Raw genomic sequence first — 15202 nt, forward strand, 5'->3', positions numbered from 1 at the left:
GCTTCAGGATAGGTTGTAAATCCTTAATAATGCTTTGGAGAGGTTTTAGTTGGGGGCTGAAGGTGACGGCTAGTGGCGTTCTGTTATGTTCTTTGTTCGGCCTGTCCTGTAGTAGGTGACTTCTGGGAACTCTTCTGGCTCTATCAATCTGTTTCTTCACTTCCGCAGGTGGGTATTGTAGTTGTAAGAATGCTTGATAGAGATCTTGTTGGTGTTTGTCTCTGTCTGAGGGGTTGGAGCAAATGCGGTTGTATCGCAGAGCTTGGCTGTAGACAGTGGATCGTGTGGTGTGGTCAGGGTGAAAGCTGGAGGCATGTAGGTAGGAATAGTGGTCAGTAGGTTTCCGGTATATGGTGGTGTTTTTGTGACCATCGTTTATTAGCACTGTAGTGTCCAGAAAGTGGATCTCTTGTGTGGACTGGACCAGGCTGAGGTTGATGGTGGGATGGAAATTGTTGAAATCAACAATTCAACAATTTCCATCCCACCATCAACCATCAACCTCAGCCTGGTGCACCCCACCAATATTTAATGGTTTTCTTTTTCTAGATACAGATTATGGAGAAAGTGGAAGGAAGAAATCAAACACCCATCGTGGAATTCATCCTTTTAGGATTTGGGAATGTCCCTGAGCTGCAGCCCCTTCTCTTCCTCGTGTTTCTAGTGATCTACATTGTGACTGTGGCAGGGAACATCCTCATTATTGCGCTAGTTGTGACTGATCAGCACCTTCACATCCCCATGTACTTCTTCCTGGGGAACTTGTCCTGCTTGGAGACCTGCTACACCTCCACCATCCTGCCTAGGCTGCTGGCCAGTCTCCTGACTGGGGACAGATCCATTTCTGTTAAGGGCTGCATTCTGCAATTATACTTATTTGGTGTCATGTCATCTACAGAATGTCTGCTGCTCATGGCAATGTCTTATGATCGGTATGTAGCGATATGCAATCCACTCCGTTATGCTGCTCTGATGAATGGCAGGGTTTGTTTCCAGCTCGTGGCAGGGTCCTGGATAAGTAGCTTTGTGGGCTGCGCCATAGTACATATTTTCTTTTTCCGATTAACGTTCTGTAATTCCAAAGAAATTGATCATTTCTTTTGTGATTTTTCACCCATGATTAAGCTGTCCTGTGATGACACCCAGACGCTTCAACTGGTAACATTTACTATCTCTGCCATAGGGACACTTGTGCCCTGTCTACTGACCCTGACATCCTACATTTGTATCATCGCCACCATCCTGAGAATCCCGTCCACCACGGGGAGGCAAAAGGCCTTTTCCACCTGCTCCTCTCACCTCATTGTGGTTTCAGTTTTCTATGGGACACTGATTACTGTCTACGTGGCTCCAACAGCTAACACTCCCACGGTCCTACACAAACTCTTCTCTGTCTTCTACACAGTCCTGACTCCCATGGTCAACCCTGTCATCTACAGCCTGAGAAACAAGGAGGTCAATGAGTCCCTGGGGAAAGCTATTCTTAAACTGATTGCTTCCAGAAAAGGCATAGAACCTTAAAGGACAAGTTTTAGCATATAGTAAAATAGAGATGAACAGATACAGTTTTTTAGACATGGCCCATCTGAGTCCTTGAGAACAGGGTTACCCCTTATTGACCTGACTTCATCTTTCTTTCTTTCTTTCTTTCTTTCTTTCTTTCTTTCTTTCTTTCTTTCTTTCTTTCTTTCTTTCTTTCTTTCTGTTACTCTGCTACTTTTTGAGGATTTATCTTTCATACATTTATTAGACATTTCTTTATATAAAACTTGATACTGTAAGAGACATTCTTTATGAAAAGTGGTACTTGTATAAATCCACATGAAGTGGATGCAAGTCTGTTATTGAGTGTCCAAGGATGAATTTTACAATGGCTGTTTGATTTCTTCCTGCAACTTTCTCCGTAATATGTATCTAGAAATAGAAAACCATTAAATATTGATGGAAGACATGCAGTCAGGTTGTGCTGTTGGTTATACTGTTGGAAACCTGTACACTGGTGGAAACCTGTGACCACATACCACTTCATCTCTCCACTGGAAAAATGAAGTTGTCAATAAACAGAGGAAGACTCATATAATTAAGAGGTTGAACTTCCAATTTAGGCGAACCAAGAGTATGGAACCCTACTGAATTACAGAAATGTCCCGTCTGACTCCCTTAAGCTCTCTAGAACCCTAAATAAAGACTTTGGGGCTGGGTTTTGACATATCTTTATCCTATCAGTGTCATAGCAACAAATCTAGAAGACATAACAAAAAATCAAGAGATTGGAAATGAAAGATATTTAGAGTCCAACCACAGGTACGTTTACCCTGCAGCTGGGAGGCGTAATTCCCAGCTTGGGTAGACACACATGAACCCTAATGAAGACGGTTAGATAACCAGAACTTAATATTAAACCCTAGGCTTGGTTTTCAAAGATTTTCCAAAAGGAAAAGTTTTGTACAGCTAGCAGCACAAAGCTAGAAGTAAGAACATGGCAGCACAGGCTGCAGGTTTGGATAGCCACGTGTGTACAGGATCTCAGTTGGGACGGGGCACGGGCAGCTAGTCTGTGCTTCCCAGGGTACACTTCTGCTTTCAGCAAAGTAGCTCAATCAAAGATGGTTTGTGTAGCTCTGCCAGAGAAGGGAATTACACTGTCCAGATGCAGCATAGACATACCCCATATGACACAGAAGGAAACACCAAAGGGGCTGTGGTTTGTATGAAGGTCTATCCAAAGCTGTCCTCTATCACAGAGGAGTCAAAGAAAAAATTGCACCATTTGATAGATGCAGCTGAGAAACAGACAAAGACACAAAATAAACCTGACCACCCACCCCACCCTCCTGCTCTCCCCTGATGCAGGGCCGTATGCGGTTCATAGATGGAGGTATATACAGTATCAGGCTTTGTTTGAATGAATAGTTTATTTGGTCAGCCCAAAGTGATTCATGAATTTAACTCAAATTAGCTGGATATTTTCAGCAACAAGCAACCAAAATCTTTCAGGACGTAGATGCGGGGGAGCAACGCGCCCCTGTTATAACATTTAACTTGTGGTTAGAGCACTCATGTGTGTGTAAGACCCACGTTCAATATCCCCCATGCCTGATGGGGGTGGGGAGGGGGGGAAGTCTTCAGTCTCCCACATTGCAAAGAAGTGTACTGGCCTGTGGAATACTCTCTGCAGAAGCTCTCTCTCTTTCTCTCCTTTAAAAGTGGTTCCATTGGGTATAAATAATTAAATAGTCATTGAAAGAGGGAGTAGAACTTCCATCTCCTGCAGCCAAAGTGTGCGTCTTAACTACCAAGCTACAGAGTCATCCTTGGATTTGCCTTTTGGCCCAATGACTATTGATTCTCATCATGAATGAGTCATTGGGATATGAAAAGTAAGTGAGAATAACTCATAGCCTGGTTCTGAAGCTTTTATTTTCCAGAACTGGCAGAGAAATAAAAAATCAGTGGTTCACTGAGCTCTAATTGACATCTTCTGCCACAGAACATCTGGCGGGACCGAAATACACACTGAGTGGGTTATTCATCAAGGGTTGGGTGTCTTTTGGTTAAGACATAGGTCTGAGAATCACGACTCTTCATTTCTCTTCCTAGATCAGCCACCTACTCCCTATAGGCCAGAAACTTTGTCACAACCTAATTCATCCTTATGCAGGGTGTGGGGTGTTGAGAACTGTGTTTAAATTACAAGCTGTAACTCTGAGTGTAAGGGGATTTTCTGGTCCCAATTGCAGACTGGGGATCTCTATACAGAAATATATGCTCTGGTTGTTGTGAGTCATTCTGCATCCAGCCAGGCTAGCATTAGGCCTCTCTATTTTAGGGAGCAGCCTGCTTTGTCCCTCAGTTTTGGTGTTCTTGCATCGTATAGGTCTGAATTGTAAGAAATAAATGAACATTTGCCTATACTTTTCACTCTGCCCCCTTTTCTCTTAACTTTAATATCCTACATCTCCACCGTCCTCCTAATCCCTGGAGGCAAAAGGCCTTTTCCACCTGCTCCTCCCACCTCCCACCTGTTCTATGGGACTCTGATTATTGTCTACATGTTATCAAAGTCCAACTCACCGAGAGACCTGAACAAAGGGTTCCATCTCTTCGAAACAGTCCTGACTCCCCTGTTCAGTCCCCTCTTCTACAGCCTGCGAAATACAAAGGTAAAGGAGGTCCTGAGTAATTCTGTGGGTAAACTTGTGCCATGCACACGAATTCAGAGAATCCAAGTGAATGTATTTTTTTTATTCAAAAGAAAGGGGGATACGTTCTGCTGGTTTAATGAGTCAGAGGGGTATAGCTTAGTGGTTTCTACCTTCTTTGTTGTTTCCCCGCTTGTTTAGTCAGGCTGTGGTGGTAGAAAATGAGGATGACCTGATTGGTTTGCCTCATGAAGATCCTTCAATACGTAACAAGCTACAGTGTTCATATCTCCACCTCTGGGACTATCAGAGGTAGCTGAGAAAATCAATGTGAACCAATAAAAAGCAGCATCATGAATTCAGGTGGAACATTTTTGAATATGGGTTTTTCAAGTTAATTTCCACAGTCAAATACTAATGTAGGAACCTAAATATCATGACTCCAGGATTGAAAATCTTTCTAGGAACACTTGATTCTACCGCTTCAGCATAGACTCAGCATACTCGTATTTATAAGTAAGGAGGGCAAAACTCTACATTCACATCTCTCAGTTCTTCAGGGCAAATCTGGGAGTGATGAACAAAGCCAGTCATGAAATGGTGTTTTTTATTTAGGACTTTTGGGGTTTTTTTCTACAGTCTCCCCAGAAAGAAGTGGAGTCCTCTAACCAGCAGGCTTTAGAGTCACTCTTATATTTGTTATCTTTCTTGCTGACCCAATGACTCTTCTATTAGTTACCCAGCATGAAACAGCTTCAACTGAAGCGACAGAGGACGTCCCACATACCATAATATCTCACTGCCCAGTGGTGATGACACTCGCTTGAGAAGTAACATAGCCTGTTCAAATCCTCCCTTTTCCCCTTCCAACAGAGGGAGAACTTGAACTGGGATCTCTGATATCCCAGCTCAGTACCCTAACCACTGTGCTAAAAGTGACAAGGGAATCCCTCCTTCCACCCCAACTTTTTGTGTGAGCTCACCTACCAGATTGGGCCCCTTAGGTGAGTTAGGGGGAGGAACTCAGGGATGTATGTCTCCAGATGCCTGGTCTCAGGCTCCAGTGCACATGCCGAGAGACAGAAACCTAGGCACTCTAGGGCATTTCACTGCAAAAAGTAGGCCCCAAGTTGAGTTTAGATGCCTACAGAGTTTGGGAGAAGCTGAGAGAAGGTTTAGAGAATCCTACCGGGGCCTGATTCTGGGATTTGGGCACCTAGAGTGGTTAGGAGCTAAAGTCCATTTTTTGTATGTTCCCCCCTGCTGCTTTTGAAAATCTCACTAGGTTCCTATCTGCATCTTTAGGAAAACAAATTCCATTGACACTCTGGCCCTGAGTGTTTGGAAATAAAGGACCAGGGCTCTAATCCCAGCTCTCCAGCTCTGTGCGTGTTTTCACAGCCTGGGTTGTAACTGTGCCTCGCCTCCATGGGCAGCACGGACTGGTTACAATGGAAGCACAACACGTAGCCATGCTTCTGTGTTCTCCTTTCGATAGCAGTAGTTTTTATCCCACATTATTGTGAGATGCTGGAGAACTTAGAATGTGCACAATGGCCCAGATTCTCATCTCAGTTATGCTGGTGTAAATACAGAGTAATTCCCCTTACTCCAGTGGTGTGTCTGTTATCAGGACCCAGCTCAGTATCTCAGTGATAAAAACACACTGGTTCAGATGTGCCCCTGGGGTAACCACAGTGAAAAGAGAGGAGGTACACCAGGGAACAGTTTGGACCATGCTATTGAAAACTCACTGCAACTTACTAGCAATATTTCAGAGGACATGATGCAACCAATGTTGGTGTTAATTAATACCCAAAGGCCCTAATTACAAACCCTCCATCACCAGTGGGATATATTAGTGAAGACACAGTTTAGAGTCCATCGAGGGATTCTTGTGTTGTGTTTATACTTCAGTTATTTAAATCCCAAATTCCTCAGTTGCAAACAGGCTAGGACAAGGCACTTGGAACAGTCAGCTGGGCTTTTCACTGATATGAATCCAAGTGCTTTTGCTCCTGTCTAAATGCTGGTAAAACATGATGACAATTTCATAGCTTTGGCCCATTTCCTAGTGGACACATGTCAAAAGCATAGCTACAGCTCCAGGCCTAGGACCTGTGTGAAGCCAGTTGGTGGAGCGTTGATGATTTCTGGTGGAGTTTGACCCATTCCTCATCATTAGTTTGTTTATCACTCTATACTCTTAGATTTGGTAGGAGTGACTATCTGAGGAGTAGTTATAGAAATTTAAGTGTACTGAGTGACTAATCAGTTAATTAACACCACCCAAAAAAAGGTACTACTTAAACACTCAAGCATATTAATTAATGACCAGGCCATTTTCTTTCAGAAGACACTCAGAAATTCATGATTCTTTATGGCTGAGATTTTCAAAGAAAACAAGGAGAATTAGGTGCCAAATTGTCATAAAAATTACTCAGAATTGGGCTTCTAACTCCCATGGGTCCCTTTAAAATCCAAGGCGGTTTGATGGGTAAACATCATGTTATGTTTATTCACAGAGTACCTCTGGATAACAAGAACAATGTAAGGTCTTCTAGAGTTATTGTTTTCTGGGTAGCATTATTTATTATTTTATAGCACACACAGGTATGCTAAAATCTTAACAGAAAGTTAACATAACAAATGAGTTTACAATCCCAATGTATGACACTTCAAGATACATCAAAACTTCAGCAATCATATGATATACATAAGTGATAAAATGCTTGGCATTTCTTACCGAGATGAGGTTTACCTGAGCTTGAATTTATTTACCTCAGCTGAATGACTTTTGTTTTACATTGGTTTAAGTGAGAGGGGAATCTGGACTGTTGACTTGAGAGAATCAAAGAACTTAAGGTCACTAGAGGCCTTTAGCATAATTCCATCCATAGAATCTCAGCTGGTGTTTCCTGAATGAAACCCAGCAAGTTCACCTGAACATGAGGATACCTTTCAGAGAAATATCCCATCTCTCTGGAAGGTGTTCCCAGAGATAATTCATAGATTCCAGGGCCAGAAGGGACCGTTGTGATTATCTGGTCGGATTTTGTGTAGAACACAGGCCAGAAAAGTTTCCCCAAAATAATTCCTTTTGAACAAGAGCAGAACTTAAAAAAAAGAAAACAATTTGTGTCAAGGGTTTTCCTGTCTCCATTATTTTCCCTTTGGAATCAGTTGTTTTCTATGACTTCCCCTTTGAGGTTAGTAATAAGACTGCCCTTGTACTGTTGTTTTTCCTTTCTAAAAATAAATATTCACTTTCCTTATGCAATAGTTTCAAATTCCCACCAGCAGAATATCAAGGGAGATTACATCATTTCATATGAAGGAAAAATTACCAAGCAGGAGAGATGGTAATTTCTGGAAAGGGGATAACAACAAAATACACCAAGAAGCGCAGCATGATCGAGAAATCCAGGAAGGAACCCAAAGCTCAGTTTACAGAGATAATTGAAGACTATGAATAGTAGAAGAGAATGGAAAATGCTGTGCAAAGACTATAATCTTGTCTCAGAAAAGGTGATGGAACGGTTAGGGTATGGCTGGGAATAGATCTTCTGTGTGAAAGGGAAAGCAATACAGTTAAAATGAAATAATCTGATTTAGAAATGAAAAATTCCTGCCCAGGCATCCACCCATGTCAGAAAGAATAGGATTGCTTGTTCAATCCAGTGGGAAAGTAAATGAAGGTAGATGTTGTGACACTGCACCCCATAGGCTTCGTAGGGTTATTATTATGATATGATTATAGCATAATTATGATGCATTTTGTGCAAGACGGGTCATTGAAGGTGTCATTGGAAAAGCTATGATTTGCTCAATATGATTATCCTGTTTGTATGCATGTCTCATTTTTGTATCTGAAGTTATGAATATTGACTATGTATCTGTATTTCAAATGTAGTTACATCTGGGTAATATCCACTAGTGAAGATGCTTTCAGTCTCCATAGGTGGTTGGGAAGGGCCAATTCAGGGTAATGAGCTATTAGGGAAAACAATTGGCCTTAGCAGAAGCTTATCTCCCACCTGGTGAGCCTTCCTGAGAACACTCCAGAGAGCCTGTAAGTAATGGTAGCCATGACTCTGCCAGGGCAGGTGACCAGACCACATGACTCTGGACTCCATCTTCGGACGTCTGTATTTTTCCACAAACTGGTCTGGGAACCGAGTTTTGAAACAAAGGATTCCCACCCTATGCTAAAGCTATATAAGACCTGGAGTGATATCACGCCACAGAAGAGGATTCCTGGAGAGACCTGAGGAACAAAGAGTGAACTGGGGGAAGTGCTGGACCCAGGTTAAAGAGGTTTCTAGCCTGTGTATGGAAACCTGAGAAACCCAAGCTGCAAAGCAAATGCATCTTGTGCCTTGAGAATCTGCCAGACTGCTGGTATCACCAGTCAGGGTGAGAAACTGTTCATTCATAGTCAATCTAACTTGTGTGTTAAGATGAGTTTGAATTTTTGTTTATTTGCTGGTATTCTGCTTTGATCTGTTCCCTATCCCTTATAATCACTTTTGTTGTTAATAAACTTGTTTGCAGTTTAACTTAAACCAGTGTGCCTTTAACTGAAGTGTCTGGGGGAAAATCTCAGCTTGGTTAGCCCAAGTGTGCATATTCCCCCCCACATTCAGGAAGAGATGAACCAGGTAAGAAATTCTTACTGGTCGGTGTTTTGACCAGGGCAGGGTGGTGCAGCTCTGGAGTCCCAGGCTGTGAAGCTGCTGATTATCTTCACTGTAGCTTCTCTATTGTTGGTTCATGCAGTGGCTGATCAGAGAGCCGGCATGTAACTGTAGCTGAGTGTGGCTCTATCTGAGTGAATGCCGGAGGAAGTGTGAGAAGGAGCCCAGACTGGTGGGTCAGAGGGCTCAGTGGAATCCTAATTCCAGGTAGCATGCTGGGGGGAACCAATCACCGATGAGTTATAGCAAAACATGCCTAAGACAGAGCAATGAATGGTTCTCAGATTTAGAACATAAGAACAGCCAAACTGGGTCTGACCAAAGGTCCATCTAGCCCAGTATCCTGCTTTCCGACAGTGGTCAGTGCCAGATGCTTCAGAGGGAATGAACAGAACAGGGAATCATCAAGTGATCCATTCCCTGTAACCCATTACCTTTTGAATGTACCATATTATTACTGGTTTATAGAAATAAACTTGACTGACTGGTTATCTGGTCTCTTGAATATATTTGGTAAGGAACCAAAGTGGGTGAACGGTTTCAGAGTAACAGCCGTGTTAGTCTGTATTCGCAAAAGTTTATTGGCTGCTTGAATGTGTATTTTATTTTTTACCAAGTGAGTTTTATTGCTCCTAAAAATTTTGAAACAAAATAGTCTCTCTTCTTTGCATGTGTGTGTGTGTGTGTGCTTTTCTGGATTTCCATTTTTCTTTCAATGTACCATTGCCACGCCTGGTATAGACATAGTTTATAGGGGCGCAACCTAAGTCAGTGGATGAAGAGATCAGAAGGTATGATCAGGAAATGTGTAGGGGAAAAGCAAGGAAGAGGTTTCACACTTATTAGCTCGAATATCTTTGCTTTAACAGCAAGGATCTGCTACTTCTCTTTAAACATGTCTATATTTTATTGCTCATAACATTTGGAGAAATAAACAATCTCTTTCTCTCTCTGTGTATTTTTATCTCATTCTGTCTATATAACTCTTTCTTTTTCTCCGGTTTTTCATTTTTCTCCAAGCACATTCTCCCTTCTGGATAAAAATGACTCTCTTATTTCTCTCTTCATGAGTTTTCATTTTTATTTCACTTACATTTCTTTATATGCGGTTGGATTCCAATCTCAGTTGCACTTGTGTAAATTCACACGAAGCTGATGCAATTTAACCTGGGGTAATTGTGAACAGGAAACTGCACGTGGTGTGTTTTTAGGAGCGATTTGTTTTTGTTTGTGTGTTTGTTGGTTGTGTGTCTGTGTCTGTTTCTCAGCTACATCTATCAAATGGTGCAAATTTGTCTTTGAATCTGCTCTGATAGAAGACAGCTGGATAAACCTTCATGCAAACCTCAGCCTCTTTGGTGTTTCGGTGTGTGCCTATGGGGTGTGTTTATAGTGCATGTGGCAAGTGTAATTCCCTGCTCTGGTGACCTACACACTCTATCTTTGAGCTATGGAGCTACTGTGCTAAAAATAGCAGTGTAGCCTGGGCAGCACAGACTAGCTGCCGGAGCACAATCAGTCTGAGATCCTAGGTACATCCACAGGCGGCCAATCCAAAGGGCTGCGTGTGCTTCCGTGTTCTCTCTGCTAATTTTATCCTGCTATCTTGATCCAAGCGAGTGCATGTACCTCTACCCAAACTGGGAATTACACCTCCCAGCTGCAGGGGAGACGTACCCGTGGTTGAACTCTCAATATTTTTCATTTCCAATCTATTGATTGTTTGTTATGTCTTCTAGGTTTCTTGATATGACACTGATGGGATAAAGATTTCAACATCCCAGCCTAAAGGTCTTTCTTTAAAGTTCAAGAGAGATTAAGGGAGTTAGAGGGGACATTTCTGTAATCAGTAGGGTTCTATGCTCTTGGTTCACCTGTATTGGAAGCTCAACCTCTTAATTATATTAGGCTTCCTCTGTTTATTAACAACTTCATTCTTCTAGTGGAGAGATGCAGTGGTATGAGGTTACCTACTGCAGGTTTCTGCTAGTGTATCCAACAGCACAAACTGACGGCATGCACTCCATCAATATTTAATGGTTTTCTTTTTCTAGATACAGATTATGGAGAAAGCGGAAGGAAGAAATCAAACACCCATCGTGGAATTCATCCTTTTAGGATTTGGGAATTTCCCTAAGCTGCAGCCCCTTCTCTTCCTCGTGTTTCTAGTCATCTTCATTGTGACTGTGGCAGGGAACATTCTCATTGTTGCACTAGTTGTGGCTGATTGCCACCTTCACACCCCCATGTACTTCTTCCTGGGGAACTTGTCCTGCCTGGAGATCTGCTACACCTCCACCTTGCTACCCAGGCTGCTGGCCAGTCTCCTGACTGGGGACAGAACCATTTCTGTTAAGGGCTGCATTTTGCAAACATATTTCTTTGGTATTCTGTCAGCTACAGAATCTCTGCTGCTTGCGGCAATGTCTTATGATCGGTACTTAGCGATATGCAATCCACTCCGTTATGCTGCTCTGATGAATGGCAGGGTTTGTTGCCAGCTTGTGGCAGGATCCTGGATAAGTAGCTTTCTAGGCTGCACCACAATAAATATTTTCTTGTTCAAATCAAAGTTTTGTGATTCAAAAGGAATTGACCATTTCTTTTGTGATTTTTCACCCGTGATAAAGCTGTCCTGTGGCGATACCCAGGCTGTGCAAGTGCTGACATTTATTGTCTCTGCCATAGGGACATTTGTGCCATGTCTACTGGTCCTGACATCCTACATTCGTATCATCACCACCATCCTGAGAATCCCGTCCACCACGGGGAGGCAAAAGGCCTTTTCCACCTGCTCCTCTCACCTCATTGTGGTTATAGTTTACTATGGGACACTGATTACTGTCTATGTGGCTCCAACAGCTAACACTCCCACGGTCCTACACAAACTCTTCTCTGTCTTCTACACAGTCCTGACTCCCATGATCAACCCTGTCATCTACAGCCTGAGAAACAAGGAGGTCACTGAGTCCCTGGGGAAAGCTATTCTTCAACTAGTTGCTTTCAGAAACAGGCATGGAACCTTAAAGGACAAATTTTAGCACATAGTAAAATAGAGATGAACTGAAATAGTTTCTTAGACATGGCCCATTGGAGTCCTTGAGAATAGGAGAGTCCTTGAGAACCCCTCATTGACCTTACTTCATCCATTTTCTTTCTTTCTTTCTTTCTTTTTCTTTCTTTTTCTTTCTTTCTTTCTTTCTTTCTTTCTTTCTTTCTTTCTTTCTTTCTTTCTTTCTTTTACTCGGATACTTTTTCAGTATTAATCTTTCATACATTTAATACACATTTCTTTATACAAAACTTGATACTGTAAAAAGAAAAGGAGTACTTGTGGCACCTTAGAGACTAACCAATTTATTTGAGCATAAGCTTTCGTGAGCTACAGCTCACTTCATTGGATGTGATGATATCTTGATACTGTAAGAGACATTCTTTAAGAAAAATGTTTTCTTTTGCAGACACACATTTCAGTAAAGCACTCTGCTTCATGCATCCATACATTCATCCGTACATGAACACTAGTGCCCAGATTCTGCAAGGAGCTTAACATCTTTTGAGTGGCTCTGGGTCTCTTCCACTCCCACTAAAACCAATGACTTTCATTCTCCACTGATTAGGATCCTCTGTTGTCAATTTTCAGAGTGGTAGCCGTGTTAGACTGTATCAGCAAAAACAAAGAGGAGTCCTTGTGGCACCTTAGAGACTAACACATTTATTTGGACATAAGCTTTCATGGGCTAAAACCCACTTCAACAGAAGCATGGAGTGGAAAATACAGTCAGCGGTATATATATAAAAAGATGGAAGTTGCCTTACTGAGTGGAGGGTCAGTGCTAACGAGGCCAATTCAGTTAAGGTGGAAGTGGCCTATTTTCAGTGGTTGATTACTTCTGTAGTACTAACGAGGCCAATGCAATCAAGGTGGACGTCACCCATTTCCAACAGTTGACAAGAAGGTGTGAATATCAACTGAGGGAAAATTAGTTTTTGTAGTGACCCATCCACTCCCAGTCTTTATTCAGGCCTAATTTGGTGTCCAGTTTGCAAATTAATTCCAGTTCTGCAGTTTCTTGTTGAAGTCTGTTTTTGAAGTTTTTTTGTTGAAGAATTGGCACTTTTAGGTCTGTTAGTGAGTGACCAGGGAGATTGAAGTGTTCTCCTACTGGTTTCTGAACGTCATAATTCCTGATGTCAGATTTGTGTCCATTTATTCTTTTGCGTAGAGACTGTCCAGTTTGGCCAATGTACATGGCAGAGAGGCATTGCTGGCACATGGTGGCATATATCACATTGGTAGATGTGCAGGTGAATGAGCCCCTGATGGTGTGGCTGATGTGGTTAGGTCCTATGATGGTGTCCCCTGAATAGATATGTGGACAGAGTTGGCACCGGGGTTTGTTGCAATGTTTGGTTCCTGGGTTGGTGTTTTTGTTGTGTGGTGTGTAGTTGCTGGTGAGTCTTTGCTTTAGGCTTGAGGGCTGTCTGTAAGCGAGGATTGGCCTGTCTCCCAAGGTCTGTGAGAGTGAGGGATCGTCCTTCAGGATAGGTTATAGATCCTTGATGATGCACTAGAGAGGTTTTAGTTGGGGGCTGTAGGTGACAGCTAGTGGTGTTCTGTTACTTCCTTTGTTGGGCCTGTCCTGTAGTAGGTGACTTCTGGGTACCCTTCTGGCTCTGTCAATCTATTTCTTCCCTTCACCAGGTTGGTATTGTAGTTTTAAGAATGCTTGATAGAGATCCTGTTTGCGTCCGTCTGAGGGATTGGAGCAAATGCGGTTGTATCATAGAGCTTGGCTGTAGACAATAGATCATGTGATGTGGTCTGGATGAAAGCTGGAGGTATGTAGCTCTAATTCATGAATTCGTTTAACTCAAATTAGCTGAATATTTTCAGCAAAAGTCAATCAAAATCTTTCTGGACTTAGATGCTGGACTCCAACCTGCCCTTTATAATCTTTAACCTTGGGGTTAGAGCACTCGTGTGTGTGTGTGTGTGTGTAAGACCCACGCTCAATATCCCCCCTGCCTGACAGGGGAGAAGTCTTCAATCTCCCGCATTGGAAACAAGTGCACTAGCCTATAGAATACTCTCTGCACAAGCTCCCTCTCTCTCTCGTTTTAACGTGTTTTAACGTGGTTCCATCGGGTATAAATAATTAAATAGCCCTTGTTACAGGGAGTTGAACTTCAATCTCACACAGCCAAAGTGTGCTTCTTAACTACCAGACCACAGAGTCATCCTTGGACTTATTTTCTGGCCCAATGACTATTCATTCTCATCATGAATGACAATGAGTAATCATTGGGCAAGGAAAAGCAAGTGTGAATGCCTTCATACCCTGGTAGTAAGGCTTTTATTTTCCAGAACTGCCAGAGAAATGAAAAATCAGTGGTTCACTGAGATCTAACTGTCATCTTCTGCCACAATACAGCAGGCAGGACAGAAATACATGCTGAATGGGTTTTCCAGCAAGGGTTGGGTGTCTTGTGGTTAAGAAATAGGTGTGAGAGTCACGACTCTTCACTTCTTTTCCTAGATCAGCCACATACTGCCTATAGGCCAGAAACTTTGTCACAAACTAATTCATCCTTAGCCAGAGTGAGGTGTGTTGAAAGCTGTGTTAAAATTACAAGATATCGCTCTGAGTGTAAGGGGTTTTTTTCAGGTCCCGCTTGCAGACGGGGACCTTTGTATGGAAATATATGCTCTGGTTATTATGAGTCATTCTTCAGCCCATCACCATAGACTTATGCCTCTCTGTTGTGGGGAGGAGCCTGCTTTGTCCCTCCGTTTTTGTGTTCTTGCATCTTATGGGTCTGCATTCTAAGAAATAAAGGAATGTTACATTGCAACCTTCAAGCAATACTGTTTTATGTTTTTATCTAACTGAGAACATAACTGAGAGCTGGCTGGAAAAAGATGTGGGGAAATGGGATTTTTTCTCATTTTGTTTTTTTTTTCCCCTTCATTTTTAAAATTTCATTTGTTTGATATTTTTCAGCACTGTCATTGTCATAGACACTGGAGGAGGGGTTTCAAAGACACAGACAGGAGTTGGGCATCAGGAAAGCCAATGGGAGATAGGTACATAGGTGGATGAAAACTTTGTCGGATATGGAGAGGTGATGGATCTTGTCCATGAGCACCCAGAAGACCAGTGATATGAATGGGAAGAGAACACAAGTCTCCTGAGTCCTGGCCACTGCCTCGCATGACATAAACACCAATGTATCAAAGGAAACGATATAGGCTTGGGTTGTCCAATCCTCTCAGCCCCTTTGAAAATCCCACCAAATCTTGGATGAGGGCAGGATCTGTGGGGGTAATTTTTAAAGGCACCTAATTTTCCCCTAGCTGAA

At 42.4% G+C, this 15202-nt stretch overlaps 2 protein-coding genes across 2 annotated transcripts; both read left to right on the forward strand.

Moving 5' to 3' along the window:
- The first annotated feature begins 558 nt into the window (after nt 1–558).
- On the forward strand, nt 559–1521 carry LOC140897107 (olfactory receptor 5AP2-like). The gene has a single exon (XM_073309436.1). It carries the CDS (start codon nt 559–561, stop codon nt 1519–1521), a length of 963 nt encoding a protein of 320 aa, XP_073165537.1.
- A 9381-nt stretch (nt 1522–10902) lies between these two features.
- Nucleotides 10903–11880, forward strand: LOC140896793 (olfactory receptor 5G9-like). Its single transcript, XM_073308818.1, has one exon. The coding sequence runs from the start codon at nt 10903–10905 to the stop codon at nt 11878–11880; it is 978 nt and encodes a 325-aa protein (XP_073164919.1).
- Nucleotides 11881–15202: the final 3322 nt, after the last annotated feature.

This window comes from Lepidochelys kempii, chromosome 13 (genome assembly GCF_965140265.1).
Source record: "Lepidochelys kempii isolate rLepKem1 chromosome 13, rLepKem1.hap2, whole genome shotgun sequence".
NCBI classification, from domain to species: Eukaryota; Metazoa; Chordata; order Testudines; family Cheloniidae; genus Lepidochelys; species Lepidochelys kempii.